At 38.0% G+C, this 22,348-nt stretch overlaps 1 protein-coding gene across 1 annotated transcript; it reads right to left on the bottom strand.

The window, feature by feature from the left end:
* Nucleotides 1–18,614: 18,614 nt before the first annotated feature.
* LOC110530152 (forkhead box protein G1-like) lies at nucleotides 18,615–21,597 on the bottom strand. Its single transcript, XM_021613005.2, has one exon. The coding sequence runs from the start codon at nucleotides 21,434–21,436 to the stop codon at nucleotides 20,378–20,380; it is 1,059 nt and encodes a 352-aa protein (XP_021468680.2). The 5' UTR covers nucleotides 21,437–21,597; the 3' UTR covers nucleotides 18,615–20,377.
* Nucleotides 21,598–22,348: the final 751 nt, after the last annotated feature.

Raw genomic sequence — 22,348 nt, 5'->3', positions numbered from 1 at the left:
GACAACTGCGTGCTGTTTGCAAGGGATTGTTAAACAAATGTTAACTATGAAGAGCATAGTCAGACCTACACATTTCCGATTATTCATTGCAAAACAATTGCGCACATTTAGCTCTATCATCAGAGTTATACAGCAAGTAAATGCATGCTTTTCATGATCAGTAAACATCAATTGATAATGTAATTTCATATATGTTGTATAATTCCCCGTCTTTGTGGACTCTGCTTGTCAAACAGCAGAAGGGTGCATTTGGAGTGGTGTTAATTTTGCAAGCTACTGGTAGAAATTGTGTACTGTTGGCTAAACATATCTAATGGTAAGTAGACCTTATGTACTATTAGACCTTATGTATTGTTTTTCTCCAGCCAAAGTAGGCCTGCCTAGCAAAGTTAGCTAAAAGGATCCCCTTTTCAACTTTGTTTTTAAGAGTATTTAAATTTAAACGAGTGCTGCTGTCAGTCGATGGCGATTCCTAGTTGAAGTCATTCCTAGTTGATCACCAAACATTTATATTGAAAAGCCAAAGATAAAGGTTTGTGCCCCTTTTCCCGCGTTGCGCTGTTGTCGGTAGGTGCACTTGATTCAGAAGCCCTTCACAGAAGCCCGTTCCCATTTTGAACCATTTATTTTGTCTGAAAAGACAAACTCCTGTTACCTTCGAGTACGCCTACGAGCCGGCTAATCACATAGCGCAAATCACCGTACCTACCTTGACACTGCGAAGTTTGATACTAGCTTAAGTGGGATATCATAATTTTTAAAACCATGACCAGAGACTGTCAAAGAATACAGCAAAGAGCTGCTGTTTTTATGAGTGAATACATGATGAAGTTTTATTCAACACGGTCAGCACTTTTTATTCAACACTATTAAAACATAAAACGCACGAATCTCTACTTGCAGCTGAAATGAATTAGTAGTCAATTGTATTGATAGCCCTGCGTTTGTACTATTATTAGCAGCTCGTCGTGTCCGTTTTAATATCGAGGAGTATTTCATCTTCTCTGGTCATAGGAACAACATGAATTTGTGCCTGAGGCAGATGCGGTGCGACTCGAGTTTCGCCATCAGGTGGTTAGTCTCATGAGAGGAAAAGAAGAGGAGAGTAGGGACAAGGAGTGGCGGACCCTCTGCTGCTCTCTCTCTCTCTCGCTCCGCTGAGACTAATGCCGTGCTAAAAACAACTGGGAACTGGGAAATCTCAAACTTCTGTCTTCAGTGCGTTCAAGACAGCCGGGAACTCGGGAAAAAAACGAGATCCGACAGTGGAAAATCTTTTGAACGGTCATCCAACTCGGAATCTCGGGCATCTTTCTAGAGCTCCGACTTTCCGACCTGAAGTTCACTGACGTCATGATTTGACCTCGTTTATTCCAAGTTCCCAGTTGTTTTGAATGCACCATGACCATCAGATGCAGGTACCGTCAGTCCAGTAAAATAAAAAAGTAAATGATTTGCTACTTGTTTCAATTTTTGCTCAGCTGTGCCTATCAAGTGCTACACCAACTGATCGATTCTGTTATTAAAGCTCGACTTTTGAAACATAATATGGTCTGAGAAAATAACCATATTGGCAGGCCAGACATATAACCAATATGATGTGATAATGTATTAGGCATACTGCACAAACCTCATTCAGAAGCAAGTAGATAACTGTTTTTATCAGGTTCTTGTTTTTAAGTCATGTTTTTTTTTTTTTAAGAAATCTGAGCGGTAGATCTCGGCTTGCTTTTTGACTGCGAAAGTGATCTTTGACTCAGGAAAGGTTGATGGACCACATCAAATTGGCTAGCTAGATGAGAACAGATCACGTCAATATGACTAGTTAACAAGCGAACTTTCATAGTTTATCCTATCTAGATTACTATATCCAAATACTGCTTGATTTGCTTGCCATCTATAATGGTGATGACAGCAACTTCTTTTCAAAAGCCTAATCTTTGACGAATCAAGCTAAATTATGTTTGCTTAGCTAGTTACATGCCAAATTGATAGGTACCTTCACGTATCTGAAATTGCATGATTCATTTATGTTTACTGATCATGAATAGCATGCATTTACTTGCTATATAATTTTGATAGAGCTAAATGTGCGCAATTGCATTGAATAATCTGTAATTTGTAGTTCAGACTATACTCAATACGTGATGATATTAAAATCAAATAGTAATAACATTTATTTAACGATCCCTTAAACTGCACGTAGTTGTCAATGGTTTTAGCGGAGCTGAGGGTCTCCTTGCCCCCCAGCAGCCAACTACTACAGGGATATACCATAGGCCTATAGTAGTCTAGAGAGGCTGCTCAACAGTGTGTTCTATAAAACCTGCACTCGTGGCGATGTACTAAAACCAATTCTATTTTTGAAAACTATTTCCATGTTGTTCCATCGTTCATAGGCCTATGCCAATGACATCGCAGCTGCTATTACTTTTTCAAAATTATTCCAGCAAAATGAAATTATGTCCTGCTGCATATATATTTTCCACTGGGCACACCCACTTCATTTCAATGAAATTACGTTGAACCAATGTCAAATAGACGTTGAATTGACGTCTTTGTCCAGTGGGCTCTTTCTCCTCTATCCTTCTATCATTGATAATGAATGGAATATCCATCCCACCATTAGATAGTGTCAGACCTAGGTCATGGTATGTTGTCATGTTCAAAAGTTTTTAACATCTATTCGATATCAGCAAATTCTAATTCCCATAGCCAAATTCCAGGAGGAAGACAAAGTTGTTCCGTATTGGTGTAATAACAAACGCCATTGATGGTGGCCATTTAACGGGCCACCATCATTATCATTAGAAACGAAAATATACAGTTAGAATGCCAATAATACAAATAATCAACGTTTAAGTAGCAAAAGTATTTTTGGAAAACATGTTATATTTAATATATTATGCACTTCAGTCCTATTCCATTTTAATTTCCTAAACGTTGTTCAAAGAACCCTTAAATATGTTTTTAAATAGTCAAGACAATATTACAGAATAATTTAAAATATTTGGAAAAACTACTCAAGTTTAGATACCAGTTATTTCTTTCATTATTTAGGGAAGTATGTATTGACTATGTAGAAGGCTACTCTGTAGGAAGTTCTTAAAGTTTGTTTTTATAACAGAGTAATCAATAATTCATTTAAAGCAATGATGGTGGCCCTAAGACAAAAACATTTTTTGAAATAAAATTAATTATAATCAAACAATTTTAGACTTGTTTTATATAAAGTAAAATGTCTTACCAATGGCTTAACTCATACAGAAAATCTCTATCTGTTTTTCTGTATTTTAGTTCATATTTTTCTCAATGTATCTATTTTCATTATCATTGAACACTACTTCCTTAATTTGGGAAGATTAAATTCCTACCTCAATAATAGGCTTTAAATGCAGTTAGAGTTATGATTTTGATTCCCACACTATATATGCTATATAAAATGGAATGTTTATACGCGGAAAGTAACTTTGGATAAACGTTTCTGCTAAACTATCCCACTGCGCACACACCACGTGATTTCAGATGGCTATTTGGGTAATATTTGGTTTAGACGTTGTTCAATTAGATTTCAACCTTTATTCACCCACTCAAAAAGACAGCCAGAAGTTTGTTGAATTCTTGATGTGTTATCATTATGCTTTGCAGCCATCTAAAACTACAGGCAAATTCCAATGGAAAAACAATATCAGATTTTCGGTTTAGTTGTCATCTAAATGTGTTCAGTGTTGAAGAGTAGTGAACTACATGCAGTTCAACAGGTAATGTAACTACATTTGACAGTAGCTTGGTGGTTGTTGAACTAAATTCAAATATTGGTTGTGTTTTCAGGAGTGAATAACTTTTTTTGCCATGAAGCTAACTACTGGAACTACACTACACTTTTTTTAGGCATAAAATAGCTTTCTTTTTCGGCCTCAGACCTGCCTAATTCTCCATTAAAACATATTTTTTGCAATTTGTAGTCTATGACATTTCAGATTTAAATATGATGATTTTTCACACGGTAGATGTTGACGTGAGGAGATGTGAATCCACCATATCAATTATTAAGTTGTAGACAAACTGGAATTCAACCAGACTAAATCAGTGGCACAGATGGAACTATCCAAGCAGAAGATACATCTTCTTCAACCAACCACAATTCAGTTGGAGTCACATCTTCATCTCAACCAAAAATCTAAGTTAAAGAATAGGACTAAATTAAATACAAACTTTAAATGTACTTTAAATAAAGTTTGATTTGATTTAATCCAATGATTTAACTTTGGCATTTGGTTGAGATGTAGATGTGAATCCAATACATGCATTCTTAACTTGTAGATTAAATTTGAAATCAACCAATGTTTGAAACCATAGGCCTATATGCATTCTATATTTTTATTTAAACCCTGGGTTGAATTGAAACACTAGCTGTTGATGACTCCGCACATTTTATATAGGCCTACTATCATTGCTGTTACAGTAAATTACTTATAAAGTATGCTTTCATTTAATTTGCTCTGTTAAACCTACTCTTTGGAATGGCTTCGATAATAACAGGGAATATATTTGGTTATTAAGTGGAGATCTCTCAACAATCATTCTCATGATAGCACATTGGAAGGAGTCAGTGACATATATCACAGCTAAGCACGGGTTGTTTAAAGGTTAAATGCAGCAGTTTTTATCTCAATATAAAATAATTTCTGGGTAACAATTAAGTACCTTACTGTGATTGTTTTCGAATTAAAATGGTCAAAAAGAAACAAAAATATGAACTTCTTAGCAAATAGCAATTTCTCAAGCAAGAATTTTGCAATGACTGTATGGGAGGAGTCTGAGTGGGGAGGGGAAAACTGAGAACTAGCTGTAATTGGCAGAGAGGTTTGGAACTCTCTTATTGGTCTGTTAACTAATTTACCATCTGGTGATGTCACCAAGAAGGACAAAACTTCATCCCACCAAAACAGGCAGACATTTTAGGTGGTCTTTTCAAACAGCTCTTTACACTAAAAGGAATTTTCATAATTTTCACAATTGCACAGTATTATTCCAACCTCATAGTGTGGAAATATATATACAGCACAGGTAAATCAAATTTTTGACTGCACTGGGCCTTTGAAACCCTGAATGGGAGACCAAAAGGATAGCTGTAGATGATAAACTCTCCAGTAGGAGGTGCTGCCCAACCTATTGTTTTTTTCTGATAGTGGATATAACGTTGAAATCTAACGTTGTTTCAAAGGTACAAATTCAACATATTGTATAACAAGGTATGTCTATGTTGAAAATTGGTTACCATGACAACATAATTATGTGGTTAAATTTCACAATATGTTGACAAATTAAGTTGAAACAGCATTGATTAAACCAGTTTGTGCCCAGTGGGATGTTATTGTTATCATTATTACTACCATTAAAGCCATATTTGTAATATTTCCACCAATAATGTATAGCTTAAAATAATGTTGAAAACGTACCCTGTGGCCTCCCGGGTGGCGCAGTGGTTAAGGGAGAGGGAGAGAGTCCCTGGGTTCGCGCCCAGGCTCTGTCGTAACTGGCCGCGACCGGGAGGTCCGTGGGGCGATGCACAATTGGCCTAGCGTCGTCCGGGATTGGTCGGTAGGGATCTCCTTGTCTCATCGCGCACCAGCGACTCCTGTGGCGGGCAGTGCGCGCTAGCCAAGGTTGCCAGGTGCACGGTGTAGCCTCCGACACATTGGTGCGGCTGGCTTCCGGGTTGGATGCGCGCTGTGTTAAGAAGCAGAGGCTGGTTGGGTTGTGTATCGGAGGACGCATGAGGACGCAAGCCTTTGTCTCTCCCGAGCCCGTACGGGAGTTGTAGCAATGAGACAAGATAGTAGCTACTACAACAATTGGATACCACGAAATTGGGGAGAAAAAGGGGTAAAATTATTTTTAAAAAAGAAAAAAAAAAGTACTCTTAAGAGAGTTCCAAACCTCTCTGCCAATTACAGCTAGCTCTTATGGAATGCATCATAAAGTCCTAACTTCTGCATTTCCTTAATTCCTGCTGCCAAAAAAAGGCATATACCCTTTAGATATTTACATTTCCTATATATTTGTACTTACTTATATGTAGATTGTCTGCTGTAGATTGTCTGTTGTATACAGTAAATTGTATACAGTTGAAAGTACGGCAGGATAGGGGGTTCGATTCCTGAGACCACTCATACTTAAAATGTATGCACGCATGACTATAAGTTGCTTTGTAGAAAAGCGTATGCTAAATGGCATATATTATATTACATAAAGGTGTGATATTCAAATGTGTCTGATTTTTCATCAGTATATGCACACTTGCCCAGTTCAGCAACCCATTTAAAAACAACTTTGCAGTGATTAATTACGAAACGATCTTACTCAACTATCAACTAAAAGATTTAGATGCTAAACCAGTAGTTTGTCATTGATGGCATTGTGTTTCTCTTTACCTCAAAAGGCGCCTTTCTTTTCCCAGGGTGAGGATGGAGCGGACGCCATGTTGTAGCTTGAGGCCGTATCTGTCATTCAGCTTGCCCTCGCCCTCAACTCTCGTTTTCCACACAATTTTAGTGAGAACTCCAACTCTTCCACCTTTGGTCTTTGCACACCTTCCTACACATCCTCCTTCTCCGCAGTGCCTAAGTGGGAGCATAAGGGGCTCAGACATCACTGTCTGTATACTCAAAAAAATCTCAACCTATCCAATTCAAGCTCTTTCATTGGTTATGTACAATCTCACCTCGTTTTCATTCCAGCTTTCAAGAGGTCAAGGCTTTCATAACTACAAAAGCTTGGCAATTTGCCTTGAGCGAGCAAGATTTACCCATGACTTTGTCACAAAAAGAGTGCATAAGGTTATCAATAAATGAATCAATGTTGAACATACCTTAGGCTAGCACTTAACAGCTATTGGGAAAACAATTTTGAAAAAAAGTCTGGAAATGTGATGGTACGATAAAACAGACATGTTTGTGGTATTTTGAAGTTATAACCAAATCAACATTTCATTGACAGTATCTTTCCCAACACTATGAAGTTAACATGAATGATTATGAACTAAAGGCACTGAAAATGACATCCGCCAAATAGTATTTTTATTTTTTTTATTTAACCTTTATTTAACTAGGCAACTCAGTTAAGAACAAATTCTTATTTACAATGACAGCCTAGGAACTGTGGGTTAACTGCCTTGTTCAGGGGCAGAACGACAGATTTTTACCTTATCAGCTCAGGGATTCAATCTAGCAATCTTTTGGTTACTGGCCCAACGCTCTAACCACTAGGCTACCTGCCGAGTAGAACTGACAATTTGCGTACTTTAAATCAGATTGCATTTGAAAGCATGCATACATAACACACTGCAATGATGGGAAGAAGTGGAGTGTGTCAGCCGACCTTTGTTTTTGTAAATGGCGAACCCTAAACGAAGAAAGCTCAAATGGAGGGACAGGGAGGGTAGAGTCAGGAGATTGTAGGCATCTCTGAAAACCAAGATTGGAGCTCTGAAAATAAAGCCAGTAGAAGATTGAAATAATTCTAATTAGAAGTGACTGCGTGCCAGTGATCCATGCTGACTATTAGTGTTGTCACGGAACCCTGCGGATGCAACTGCGCATGCACACTGGCGCCCTCGCTTCACTGCCAGTTTGGGGAAGGTCATCTTGCCTGGGTGTGCATGCTCCCAGAGCCAACCGTGGTTCTATGATTATGCACGCAATCCTTACCAGGGGCGGGGGCGAAACGTGGCCATGGAGGTTTAAGCACATCGATTTCTGCTTGTTTATTTCAAAATAATGTAGAAATACCCCAGAAAACCGAAGCAAATGTTGCAAGGTCACCGATGTTGTTAGTGATGTAGATTGCGGGTTCAAGAGGTCGACCTCAGCCAAAGTGCATTGAGTTTGTGCTAAAATGGCATACAACTACTAGCGATCTTAGATTTTGACTTTGCTTTATGTGTTATTTGAAAACCCTCAATGCTCATCTTTTATAGGAAATGGACAATGAAATAGATTAGAAAGATTCTGGTGCTACTATTCCTGCTACCAAACCTTTTTAGTCTTTCAAATTCAATAATGTATATGATTTATGTTAGTAATTTAAACAGTTATTTAACAGTGGTACCACACTAGTTGCGGCATCCATTTTTTTAATTTATAAATTATTGACATATACCCATTGATTCTTGAAGAATATAACTCCTAAATCCCTCATCAACTTGGTTAAACTGCCGTACCCCATCAGAACTCAAAATTATAAACTTGTTTAACTACAATATTTGTAAACAAAGTAAATGTAAACAAACTGTATACCCTCAAAACATGGTTAAAACCATAATTTTAATATCATGGATGGCCAGTCCTTGCATCCATAGCTCTGTCTATTCATTAAGAGTTGTTACATTTCTCCAGCTGCATCCCTCAGCATTTTAAAGAAACTTTGTTATTGTTTAACCTACTGATTGCCACTTTAAGCTAAATGTTTTGACACAGTTTAAGGAACCATAGTAAAATAATCCTATAGGATTAGTGATTTTTCCAATAGAATCATATATGATTCTTGCAGTCCTACAGGAGTTTGTGTCACCTGTATCAGAATCCTATTTGAATTAAATTGGACTAAAAGTAATCCTATTGGATCCTATAGAATTCTCGCAATCCTATAGGATTTTGTATCACCTCTATCAGAATCCTATTGGACTACTTTTTTCCTATTGGAATTGACAAGTAAAACTGCACCATTTTGTTTCTCTCTGTCGCGGAACACACTTTCACCATTTAGATAAAACAGTTGTCTTTGCCATTGTGTTAATAATGGGTGATTGGGTAGCCATTGGGTATCACTTCACCCTCATATGCCATGTCTTGAAATATGCAGACAGACGGATTAAAATAAAATGTATCCTATAGGTTTTTGACAAGTCTAGTAGGATTTTGTCACCCCAATCAGAATCATATTATAACTTTTTTTTCTTAATTTAACCCATTAAATTATGGTCTGTTGTCATTAGTTCCAGTACAATACAACAACATTACTTTCTAAATGTTAATTGATCGGAAAAAACAGTTCTATATTCATTTTTTTTTAATTCCCCGGTAAGAAAGCCTGTCCCTTTAAGAGTGACTGAGGAAGTCACAGCTAGCATGAGCTTGCAGTGTTAATTAGCCTAACTCCCAAGTTTAGCTCGCCACCTGTGGCTGTGCAGACAATGTCCAGGATTCTAACGTTGTTATTCGAACTGTTTTATCCTTTACTGTGTGTGAAGTATTTGTTTCGTTATGTTCCCTGACGCAGTTGCCAATGTTTTAGTCATATTTTCGTAATCGTACAGCATTTTATGCACTCATTTTTATGCTAGCTAATAACTACTGTTAGCCAAATTTTGCCTGTAGGCTGACTAGCAAGATATCCTGCTAGCAAAGTTGTAACCATTTGTATGTCATTTTTGAGTCACTGTATTGTTATAGCAGATTAGATTATTTTTTTTATTGTTTGCAATTGCTAAATATATGTGCCTTATTATAGGCAAGTCGACCCGTTTTTATGATTTCTGGTAGATCCCTAGTAGAAAAATCATATCAGATTTCAGAACCAGTCCTATCGGATTTTATCCTATAGGATCCTTTTGGATGCCAAGACAAGAATCAAATAGAAAAAAACAGTCAGGTATTGGAACCAGTCCTATTGGACTATAAATGTGTATAGGAAAGATTACAAAATCATATGTTTTTATTGGAATCCCGAAGGATTTTTTGACTGGGGAATGTGGATATTTTAAGACTATCAAAGGTCCAATACATTTTAAGAAAGTTTAAGATCATTTACTGCATTTCTATATCATTTAAAAAACGCTAAAATGTTATTTGGAGAACAGAAAAAACAAGAAAAAATGTACTTAGCCTCTATCACATTGGTTGCTCTAGCGTCATTCACCTCAGTTGATCTACAAACATGCAACCTATTAGCTATACAATTAGCCGCTACTAATTAGCTCATATTAACTCAGCACCAGGATTAAAAACTATATTTTAATACTTGCTGTACAGAGGCACCTGTTAGCAAAACAAGTATTTTATTAACAAACACTAAACAAATACGTTTGCTTTACATAACTTTTTGTTGTTGTACAGTTTTACAGATAATTTCCTGCATTTCTACGCATTTTGCCATGGGGTATGGAGAAATGATTGCAGTTTTAAAAGCTTATGCCATGTTAATATGATATCTGAGTGAAAGTGACTAACAGAATCAATGGGGGCCCCCTGGAGGTCAGGGCCACTGGCCACGTGCCCTGCATGCCCTGTGGTAATTTGGCAATGATTACAACAAATTAAGATAGCTGGCTAGACTAACTTGACTAATTTACCAATCTACAAAATGACACGGGCTAATTGAGTGACTGTCTGTTAGTGACATACTGTATAACAAGAGGAAAACGACTGATGTACAACCAAATTTCCAAATTGCACCTTGTGTATTCTACTATTCTAACTCTCAACAGTAAGTTGAGACCCTGACTTAGTTCTTACATTTTTCTTGAAAAAATTACAGAGGTCCAGACCTCATATGTAGCTACAGCCCTGATGCCGTGTAATACTAATGTCCAAGCAGTTCCGTTTTATGTTGTCAGAATACTTTTCTGCTGTGAGTTTCAGTTTCAAGAGTTTTAATGTCAGATGCACAGGTACAGTGAAATGCCTTTCTTGCAAGCTCTAAACCCAACAGTGCTGTAAAAAATAACAAAATGATACTAAAAATAACATAAGGTAGAACACAACAAATGAGAAATGGAAATAAGAACACGAGAAAATAAGTAAGCGTACTATATACACAGTCAGTTCCATATTTACAATGTGAAGGGATATTGGAGTGATAGAGGTAGATATGTATAGAGGTAAGGTGAATAGGCATCACAATATATGATAAACAGAGTAGCTGGCGCGTATATGATGATTGTATGTGAGTGGGTATGTGTGTGTGTATAGTCAGTATAAATGTATGTGTGTGTGAGCAAATGATGGAGTGAGTGTTGGAGTGCGTGTTGGAGTGGCAGTGTGCATGAGTGTGTAGAGCCCTGTGACAAGGGTCAACTCAGATACTGTAGTCCTTGTAGCTATTTAGTTAGCTACTTAGTAGTCTTATGGCTTGGGGATAGAAGCTGCTTTCCTGAATGTGTTATAGCTCTGGATAATATACTGAATAATATAGTGCATAGTGTAAACAGGATTGTTTTTAAATAATAGTTTACAGTATGGCTATGAATATCACAGATAGTCAATACTGATCTTATAGAAATGTTATTACTAACTAAATTAAGTTACTATTTTCTGACTCATCCTCTTGAAATCCTTTATCAATAATTTTATGATTTTTATGGAGTGAGCTATTTTGGGTCTGTTTCCTTTATAAAATTTGCAAATAATAAAAATAAGTGTTCATCTAGATAGCTACTGTATATTTCTTCTTCAAAACAAACCCTATTCTCATCATTTTTTTCTGTCATTTCTGCAGATGTTTTAGAAGAAATGTTAGGTATGCATTATGGCAGATAGCTTTCTACAAAACTATTTTCCTTTTCCTTATTCATTGATTGATTCTCATTCTACTATGGGAAGTAGAATTGTTTTTACAATTCTACAAATATTTCATGTTGGTGGGGGGTTTTGGGTGATGAATGAAGTGGTATTAAGCCATTTCAGGTATCTCTAACTTGAATAAATCCACAAGTATATTGTCATGGATTCCCAGCTCCTGAGGTCTACGTCACCGGACTCTAGGCGTCACTGAACTGTTTCATTAAGCACACCTGGTTCCCATTTCCCCTGATAAGTAATTGTATATACAGTGGGGCAAAAAAGTATTTAGTCAGCCACCAATTGTGCAAGTTCTCCCACTTAAAAAGATGAGAGAGGCCTGTAATTTTCATCATAGGTACACTTCAACTATGACAGACAAAATGAGAAAAAAAATCCAGAAAATCACATTCTAGGATTTTTTAATGAATTTATTTGCAAATTATGGTGGAAAATAAGTATTTGGTCACCTACAAACAAGCAAGATTTCTGGCTCTCACAGACCTGTAACTTCTTCTTTAAGAGGCTCCTCTGTCCTCCACTCGTTACCTGTATTAAAGGAACCAGTTTGAACTTGTTATCAGTATAAAAGACACCTGTCCATAACCTCAAACTGTCACACTCCAAACTCCACTATGGCCAAGACCAAAGAGCTGTCAAAGGACACCAGAAACAAAATTGTAGACCTGCACCAGGCTGGGAAGATTGAATCTGCCATAGGTAAGCAGCTTGGTTTGAAGAAATCAACTGTGGGAGCAATTATTAGGAAATGGAAGACAGACAAGACCACTGATAACCTCCCTCGATCTGGGGCTCCACGCAATATCTCACCCCGTAGGGTCAAAATGATCACAAGAACGGTGAGCAAAAATCCCAGAATCACACGGGGGGACCTAGTGAATGACTTGCAGAGAGCTGGGACCAAAGTAACAAAGCCTACCATCAGTAACACACTACGCCGCCAGGGACTCAAATCCTGCAGTGCCAGACGTGTCCCCCTGCTTAAGCCAGTACATGTCCAGGCCCGTCTGAAGTTTGCCAGAGAGCATTTGGATGATCCAGAAGAAGATTGGGAGAATGACATATGGTCAGATCAAACCAAAATATAACTTTTTGGTAAAAACTCAACTCGTCGTGTTTGGAGGACAAAGAATGCTGAGTTGCATCCAAAGAACACCATACCTACTGTGAAGAATGGGGGTGGAAACATCATGCTTTGGGGCTATTTTTCTGCAAAGGGACCAGGACGACTGATCCGTGTAAAGGAAAGAATGAATGGGGTCATGTATCGTGAGATTTTGAGTGAAAACCTCCTTCCATCAGCAAGGGCATGAAGATGAAACGTGGCTGGGTCTTTCAGCATGAAAATGATCCCAAACACACCGCCCGGGCAACGAAGGAGTGGCTTCGTAAGAAGCATTTCAAGGTCCTGGAGTGGCCTAGCCAGTCTCCAGATCTCAACCCCATAGAAAATCTTTGGAGGGAGTTGAAAGTCCGTGTTGCCCAGCAACAGCCCCAAACATCACTGCTCTAGAGGAGATCTGCATGGAGGAATGGGCCAAAATACCAGCAACAGTGTGTGAAAACCATGTGAAGACTTACAGAAAACATTTGACCTCTGTCATTGCCAACAAAGGGTCAATAACAAAGTATTGAGAGAAACTTTTGTTATTGACCAAATACTTATTTTCCACCATAATTTGCAAATAAATTCATTAAAAATCCTACAACGTGATTATCTGGATTTTTTTTCTAATTTTGTCTGTCATAGTTGAAGTGTACCTATGATGAAAATTACAGGCCTCTCTCATCTTTTTAAGTGAAAGAACTTGCACAATTGGTGGCTGACTAAATACTTTTTGCCCCACTGTATGTACCCTCTGTTCACCATTGTCTTGTCGGTTATTGTTCCCATGTCCGCTGTTCTTGTGAGTACCTGTGCTTTGTTGTTTCGTCTTTCGTGCTGCGTGTATTGTGTACTCATTATTATGGGTCTCGTCCCGTCCCGTGTATTGTTATTATGGTTCTCGTCCCGTGTATTTATTAGAGGTTTAACCTCCCTCTTTTGTTTGGGTTACACCCCAATGGTTTTGTATACATGTTTGTTTTGGGCTTCGTCCCTGTGCCTTTTCATTGCATGTTGTTTTTTTGGGTGGAGTATTAAAACCCCCTATTAGGTATTCCTGTGCTTGTCTCCAGTCATTTATACAACGTAACATATATACCCAAATGTATACATATGATTACACCAAATGAGTGGGGATTCAGACATACTATTGTGCAACCACACATAATGCATATAAACTAATGCTGTTGAAATGTTGCACGATTAAAATAATATCCAATGTTTTCATTGGGTTATATTAAGTTTTGAAAGTATATGCTATATTCATGGAATCAACATTAATCTCATATTGTTCCTCGTTTGTCTTTTAAATGACTTCAATAATGCACCCTAACTTCCATGGGTCTTAACAAGCACATTCAAATGAATTGGACATGAACTTCACATGAGTTCATAAAGAACTCAGTGTCAGCAAGTTCATGTATCAACATATTTCGTTTTTGTTTTAATTCAGGTATGCCCGTCCATGACAAAGATGCTAGATGTAGTAAATGTGTATTTATTTTGGAATGTAATGATGGATATCTGATGTGTCGGTCAGTTGCCTCCAATATTTAGAGCAATACAAATAGTCTCACAGATTTGTCCTGTAAATCTGTATGTCTGTCAAGTGAAGATATGTCTAAAGGATGAAATGGAAGAATAACAATTGTATATTTGTTGTTGACTTTTAGTGTATTTAAGTGCATGTGTTCTCAGGGATGGCACCAGCACCCCCTGAAATATCATTGGCCACACTTGTTGCCCACCAATTCTCATTGGGTTATAGCACTGTCAATCTGGCTCAGAGTGGATAGGGAAAAAAATATTTCCGCAATAGAGACAAATAAGAAATGTAACTTTTTCTTTCTACAAATTTCACTCTCACATTTGAACAGTTGGAGCTATTCGCTATTATGACCACATTCCTGAAAGGTAAGACTCAGGAACACGAATGTGTTCAAAACACACACTCTTAACGGGCCATTTAGCAGGCCACCACCATTATACATTAGATATGAAAATACAGTTTGGATGCCAATAGAACAAATAATCAACATTTGAGTTGCAAAAGTATGTTTTGAAAATGTTATATTTCATGTATTATGCACGTCAGTCCTATTCCATTTTCATTTCCAAATCGTTGTTCAAAGTAGCCTTAAAGTCCTACTCACCTGATTTACTTTACAAAAGGCACATCTGTGGTCCAGGTATCCTCATGACATGGCATAAGTGGGGGTTTAGGCCTTTCCTCTTTTGTTCTCTATTGCTCCTCTATTGTTCCTCAAGTAAGAAGGGGGAGGGACTGGTGACCAAAGCACCAGTTCCAATCCATGCACCAATGCTGTTTAACAAACTCCAGGCATTTACATTTGTTGGATGACCTGAAAATTGAGCACTTTGGCCATGCACACCAGTGGTGGGTTTAGCGTGGAAATGAGAATGCATCACTAGAAGAAGAAAAACATACCTGCTGTATAATATGGTGGTATATCTTTAATGTTATGGGGCTATTTTGTTTCCACTGGTCCTGGGGTCTTTCCTAGGGTCGAGGGCATGAACTTTACCCAACAACCTGGTTGCCTCTGCCAGGAGTCTAAAACATGGCCAGAAGTGGATCTTCCAGCAAAACAATAACCCCAAGCACACATCAAAATCCACAAAGAAATGGTTAGTTAGCCACAAAAGTAACAATGGCCATCTCAGTCTCCAGACTTGAAATCCATTGAAAACCTGTGGTCTGAATTGAAGAGAGCAGTCCATAAGCGCAGACAAAGGATATCAAGGATCTGGAAGGATTCTGTATGGAGGAATGGTCTAATATCCCTCCCATTGTGTTTTCCAACTCTCAGTGCTGTCATCCTTGCAAGGTGAGGTATTGAAAACGGGGGTGGCAATAATTTTGACCCCTACCTTTTTGAGAAAAAAAGAAAAAGTCTCTGAGCAATTGTATTAATATAAAATAATATATTTTCCCATTGTTTTAGAGCATACAATATAGCTCAGTATTTTAATTATTTATTTTCTTCAGTCATTTTCCCATCTTTATCACCCTCTGTTCTGTTGTATTGGATTTGACCCAACCCTGTAGTATTTAATTTAGGCCAAAATGTGAATTTGTTTGCCATGTTGTCTTGCAATATTACTTAACAGCCTTGTTGCAAACAGAAAGCATGATTTGGAGAGGATTTTTTAACACTGGCATCTTTCTTTTCACTTTGTATTAAAGTGTTTTAGTGGCAGCATCATGTTATTTTTTTTACCTTTATTTAACTAGGCAAGTCAGTTAAGAACAAATTCTTATTTACAATGATGGCCTAGGAACATGACAGATTTTTACCTTGTCAGCTTGGGGATTCATCCCTATGGGTTATGGGTATGCCTTCTGCTCTTAGGGGTAATGGATAGCCATGGTTGGGGCCTAGTAGCCTATAGGCAATTTGACTTATGTTGAATGTTGTGGCTATAGGCTTACTTCTGATGTCATTATTAGATATAACATGCATCTTGTTATGAAACTATTTCATATTAACAACCTCAAGTTATCACTGTAGCGGTTTATGGTTTATTCTTTCCTATATTAGTCAATTAAATGAATGTACTCTTAACATGATCCAACCTGCTTGTTGGGTTTAGGCTAGTTGTTTTCTTCTTTAACGCTACTGTAGCACCCAGTTTAAACTATATCAAATTAATATCGGATGAATTATTTCAACTAATCCATAATAACAATGTATCTAAAGCATTTTATGTGGAAATGTTTGACCGTTCTCGAGATTATAGATTCTTGAAATAGTTCAATTCTGATATCATTAGCCTATGCTCTAGTAGAAATGCAATAATGCATATCAATTGTGGAGGATCGTGACCAAAGTAACCTTATACCATTACAATGCTAGATGTCCAATGTGCTAGCCTATATGACGAACAAACATAAGGATGATCACCCCAAGATAGATAGGTCTATTCCCGCACACTGAGTAATCTTGCACGCGTTGTAAAACTTAAACAATACTTAAATCAATTTGGTGCACTAATTCTATCCATGGCATGTGGAAACATATGTGTATTGATAAGGTTTAAGTGAATACATCCTCAAAATAAGTAGCATAGTAATACTTCGACTTTTTATATTCACCAGTTCACACATGTTCCTGTAGCCATGTTCAGACAGCTCACACCGCCAGCAGCATTGTTTGACGCCAGAACAATTCATGCCTCTCTTGGTCCAACTTGTTTTTGTTTTGAAAAGTGCCAACGCCATGGCTATACAATAATCCTGAACACAGGAAGAATATTGTTGTTGTTTTTCTATAGCATATAAGACATGGGGCATATAGGCTACCCTTTGTGAGATGTGGTGCGGTTCTCTTCACATCAAAGTTCATTCTGATGTTAATGTATTTATTTTCTAATATGGTTTCACTTTCTCTACGTTTTTGTCTCAAACCACCTTTCTAAACATTAGATTAAAATGAGCCCCCATAACAACTCGGACCAACTAGCAAACTTTTGTCTCAACTGAGAGGCATCTTCTCCCACATAGCTTCTGGCTACTCATGAAGTACCTTTTACCATTGGGCCTATTATTTTGTGTTTATATTTTTGGGACGTACCAATTCAATTAATGATTCAACGGAAATGTTCTGTTTGAATGGTATGAAAGGTAGGCCTATATGCAGCCCTGTAACTCAAATCATTTCTATCTACACATATTAAGCCAACACTTCCTGACTACTTTTTGAGTCCATTAGTACATTTTTATTTAGTACCCTATATGTTAATTGTTTTTGTGCAAGGCTTGGGTTAGTTACAGACCTATATGGTCCTTAAACATGACATTAATCGTAACTCTTAAATCATTCCCTTACCCCAAACCCTGCAGATAGGGTGGAATCGTTGAAATTACAATATGTAATATGTAATATGTAATTTTATGAATAAGTAATATGTAATATTATGAATAAGTCACTTCTGTCCAAATGGTTTTATAACAAAGTAGGCATATAGTTCTACCCTAGACATATTGTGAGAGCTTCAATTAATTTGGTCAATTTCAATACATTTGGCATGGGTGGCATGCCTGTGTATTTTAGGTGGAATTGGGCTTAACCATTTTGTAACCTACCATTTTGTACTGACAAAACACAATCAATGTATGTTTATTATGTTTAATATATATCTGCCTATTAATTACAAATGAATTACAAATGAATAGGCATATATATTAAATACATTGTAGCCTATTGCTTTGAAATGAAGAATGGCAGTATACGCCGCATCTCAGAAACAAGAAATCTGCAGGCCATGTCACCCCACGGCATAGTTGTTTGTGAACAGGAAAAGAGGACATCGATCGTTTCACTGCAGTTGTATCAAATACCATGCGTATCGAAAACTCACCACACATTTCAATTGAACTTACAAATATTTTTACTATTTTATGACACCATTTATATATTTTTATCCACAGAAATATAAATGATTGACAAAGTAGCCTAATTGCACACAGAACAAATTACCCTATCCTGCCTATTTCAATAATTTGAAATGAATTAATTACTTGGGCTGATGGTCTTGACAGAAACGTTGTACTGTGGTTTGCATTGAAAGGGGAGTCGTTGTTTCAGAAACATAACCTATCCTCTATATTTATATTTTCCCTTCACCTTGTGAGATTCAGCAGCAAAAGAGTATGGGATGAGATGTTTTTAGGGTGAAGACTTTAAGCCCAAGTTTACGTGAATTTGATATCCTTTTCCAGCCATAAAAATTTGCATATTTGTTTCCGTTGATAAAACAAATATTTTGCTATGCTAGCTACATAGGCTGCATATTCTTTCCTCTGACTATAGCGTGTCTGAATGTATAACCCGTACATTAGGTTTGTGTTGTTCTTTCATTCATGCTACACATATCACTACACATAGCAAACCTATAGCAAAGTGTAATGTCTTATACTTTAATCAAGTTTATTTTTTTCAAAACATACAGCAACAAAAACAGACAATACTCATACATTAGGTAGGCCTATTCTAACAACAAAAAGTGCAAAACTTTGAAAGAACATTTACAAAAAAATCGTCAACTTCCAAAATACAATGTTGTGAAATAAATAAACCTGTATATAGTCTTTCCAACAAAGGAAAGAAATCTGTCAAATGTTAGGCCAAAATGTGTGTGAATCAGCGCATTACTCTCCTGAATATTATACTATTTTGCTTGTAAATAGGCCTATTGGATAATGGAATCTTAATTAACTGGTCATTACAATAACAATGCAGAATGTTATTTATTTGGATCAGCGTTTGCCAAACTGTGGTTCTGTAGGCCCAACCCCAGTGTTATGCAAACCAGATTCCAGAAGTATCAGTGATGAATGATGTTGTTCTATTTATTTGAATAGGCCTAGACCAATTCAAACCATTATTCTCAGAATGTGAGGTTGGATATAGCCCATTACTGAAAGCGTAAGGCAATTTACAGCTCAGAGTATATATAGTCTTAATTTACAGGATAAATTTACGTTTTCTTTTCTTTTTTTTTTTATTTTCTTTTTTTACATTTGAGTCATTTAGCAGACGCTCTTATCCAAAGCGATTTACAAGAGCAAGTAGGGGCACATCGACAGATTTTTCACCTAGTCGGCTCGGAGATTGGAACCAGCGTCCTTTCGTTTACTGGCCCAACGCTCCGCTAGGCTACCTGCCGCCCCACACATGGGCATATTACATTTTTGTCATTTTGTCAGGGTTATATATAGGAAGCTGGTAGGTGGTACGTGACTAAGAAAAAATTAGGAACCACTGATTTAGATGATAAATGCTATATTGGTGTGGATATTATACGCCTGTTTGCCAAATGTGTGTTTGATGTAATGTAAATGATCAGACTCTTAACTTGCAGACCTGAATAGGTAGTAGCGTATAACACCTTTATCAAACATGGCAAGTGTCAAGACAACCGGAACTGGTTTTAACGAGAAACTGAAACCTCAAGTGCTTTATATGAAAGACGTAGGTAGTCCTCACACGAGGCCTGCACTGTCATGCACTGTTGTGGCCTTTAATCTACATGTGCTTATTTCGGCCCCATCAAACAAAATAGGTGACAAAATAGGCTATCATTAATTTAAGAGTACACACAAAACTCTACTTCTCTCTAAAATGTGTAGCATACATTACAGACAGGCCTACAGCAGTAGCCTACATTGGAGTCTCTGGACAGAGAACCTGAGAAGATATGACTTTTGTAGGCTTTTATTTTCTCCCGCGTGTCTTAACCCTGATCTGTATGACGTTTCCCCCCAAAACGATTTCTAAATTAATTCTCATATAAATAATGAATAAACTGTATGTTTTTTATTCAATATGCCTACTGATGAATACACTGACAATAAAATGTAAATACATTGTACAATAAATACAAAACATAAATAAATTATTCAAATAATGAAAATCTGTACGATATAAATAGCCCGAAATAAAGTTACCTTTGGCAAGTCTATAGTTACATTTTACAACCCACAGGTAACAAAGTTTGTCTTTCAACGCAAAATAATAAATCGTTGCACTTCAGGATACATAGGCTACTATGGCCATATTTGTTTTGAGGAATTATTGTTTCTGACCTAATTTGTGATCACTGTTTGTTTACCCTATGCCATTTATACGGTGCTTTTGTATGTCCTCCCCATGTTGTAGTTGTGCAATCAGTTTAAGAAAGCATTTGGAGTGACCCTCTTTTGATGAGACAACACTCCTGGAAACCCGCTAGAAATTCCCGGTGAAAAAGACGGTAGGGACGTTCTTAGAGAGTTCGAGATCAGTGTTTGTGGCGAGCTCGTCGGCACACCATAGCCCTGCGCGCTCTGCGGGAGATGCGGCGGCGGGTGCTGGCTCCCTGAGACAAAGTAGCCACTCTGTCCCGATAGTAGCCCAGACGTGCTTACACCGTAACTGTTTGACAAACCCAGAGCACCGACAGATCCACCTAGATGGCGTGTAAGGTCCCCGTTACTCAGCTGGTCCACCCCGGGGAGTAGAGACCCATACGCGTGCCCTTGGTTCAGAAATCCTGCAGATGATCCATTGTAATGGGGATGGTGCAACGATAAAAACGGAGAGATTTGCCAATACAGAGGGTTGTTCGCCCTGTCGTTTATTCCCAAACTGAGAGGCGCAAAGCGTAGTCCCCGTTTCATCGCCAGTTTACCCCTTGAGGTAGCAGAGCGTCTCCGAAGTTTTCCCGTAGTTCCACCAATAAACACATCGTCGCTCGAAGGGTCCAACATCCAGTAGTTCCCTTTGCCCGGGTCGTCGTAATGCCTTGGCACTTTCACAAAACACTTATTGAGGCTCAAGTTGTGGCGGATAGAGTTTTGCCAGCCTTGCTTGTGCTCCCGGTAATATGGAAAGTTCTTCATGATAAACTCATAGATACCGTTCAGAGTCAGTCTCTTCTCAGGACTCTGTCTGATAGCCATCATAATCAAGGCGTTGTAGCTGAATGGCGGTTTATCATATTTCCCATTTTTGCTAGGCTCTGTCGCCCGCTCGGTACCCTCGTCCTCCTCCTTCGGTTTCTCTGGGTTCAAAGGTGCAGATTCCATATCAGGATCCAGAGATTTTTCCGAATCAGAACCCGAATAAACAGTGTTTTTTTCTGGGAGCACCGAGTCCTGTTTGTCACATTTTGAGGGAAGCAGCAGACTCTTGATACTAAATGAAGTAGATCGGTGCACCATCGGCGGCTCTTTCTGATCTCCCATGCCGGACACTGACAAAAATCTCGGGTTTTGTGTTTAAAAACGAAAAGGTCAGACGCGATCGGATCAGGACATTGCATGCATGAAGGAACTTGTAGGATAGAGAGGAGCCGGGGTTGGGATAGAGAAATTAGTCATTAAGAAGGTTGCGTCTTATCACAAGGCTACATCACCAAAGGGGAGGAGCCTGTAGATTGCTGATGTTTTAACTGTCAACAAATGCCTCTTCCCCATTCGATATTGTTGAAACAAAATATACTTTCAGTGCACTATATTGATTTGTCAGGATGGCTCAGTTTCCGTATCTGTTTACCATCACCTCATCTGTGTGTTTGTGTGTGCACACAAGCCATCGGTGCGTGCGTACGTGACTGTTTCCACCTATGTGCGGTGTTCATCGTCTGTCGTTGCGAGTCCCCCCTCTAAGGACAATGATGGTTTGAATATGTTTCATGTTTAGGCAAACAATGCATTTAAAATGGGGGATTTGAGCATTGTGGGTGCGCTCCGATCATAGTATTGTGCTGGAGTACTGGACACGTCAGAGGCACATCAAAGAGCCTATTCAGTCTGAACGCAGCTACTTCAGCGCCTCTAGTGTAGCGTACTGTGATATGCCTGCGCTGAGAGCGCACTATTTGAGCAACATGCATGGAGTGTTTTGTGACTAAAAATAATTGCCTACAAACAACATTTGGTGCTACTAACGAGCTGTGCATAGCCATACGAGTAACAACTTTGTGTAAGGCTATTATTATTTGCAACAGCCTATTTATTTTTCGAGCTAAATTATAATTCGAGGGTTTTGTTAATGTTTACTTAGGCTACATTTTCTGTACATGTTTACTCCAATTCAAGCCCTTGAATTGAAGGTAATACTATTGGCTGGTTTTAATATATTCAGTGGTTCACCAG

The sequence above is a fragment of the Oncorhynchus mykiss genome, chromosome 1, assembly GCF_013265735.2.
Source record: "Oncorhynchus mykiss isolate Arlee chromosome 1, USDA_OmykA_1.1, whole genome shotgun sequence".
NCBI classification, from domain to species: domain Eukaryota; kingdom Metazoa; phylum Chordata; class Actinopteri; order Salmoniformes; family Salmonidae; genus Oncorhynchus; species Oncorhynchus mykiss.
Note: the sequence above shows the minus strand (reverse complement) of the source record. Positions and strands in the feature narration are given on the sequence as shown.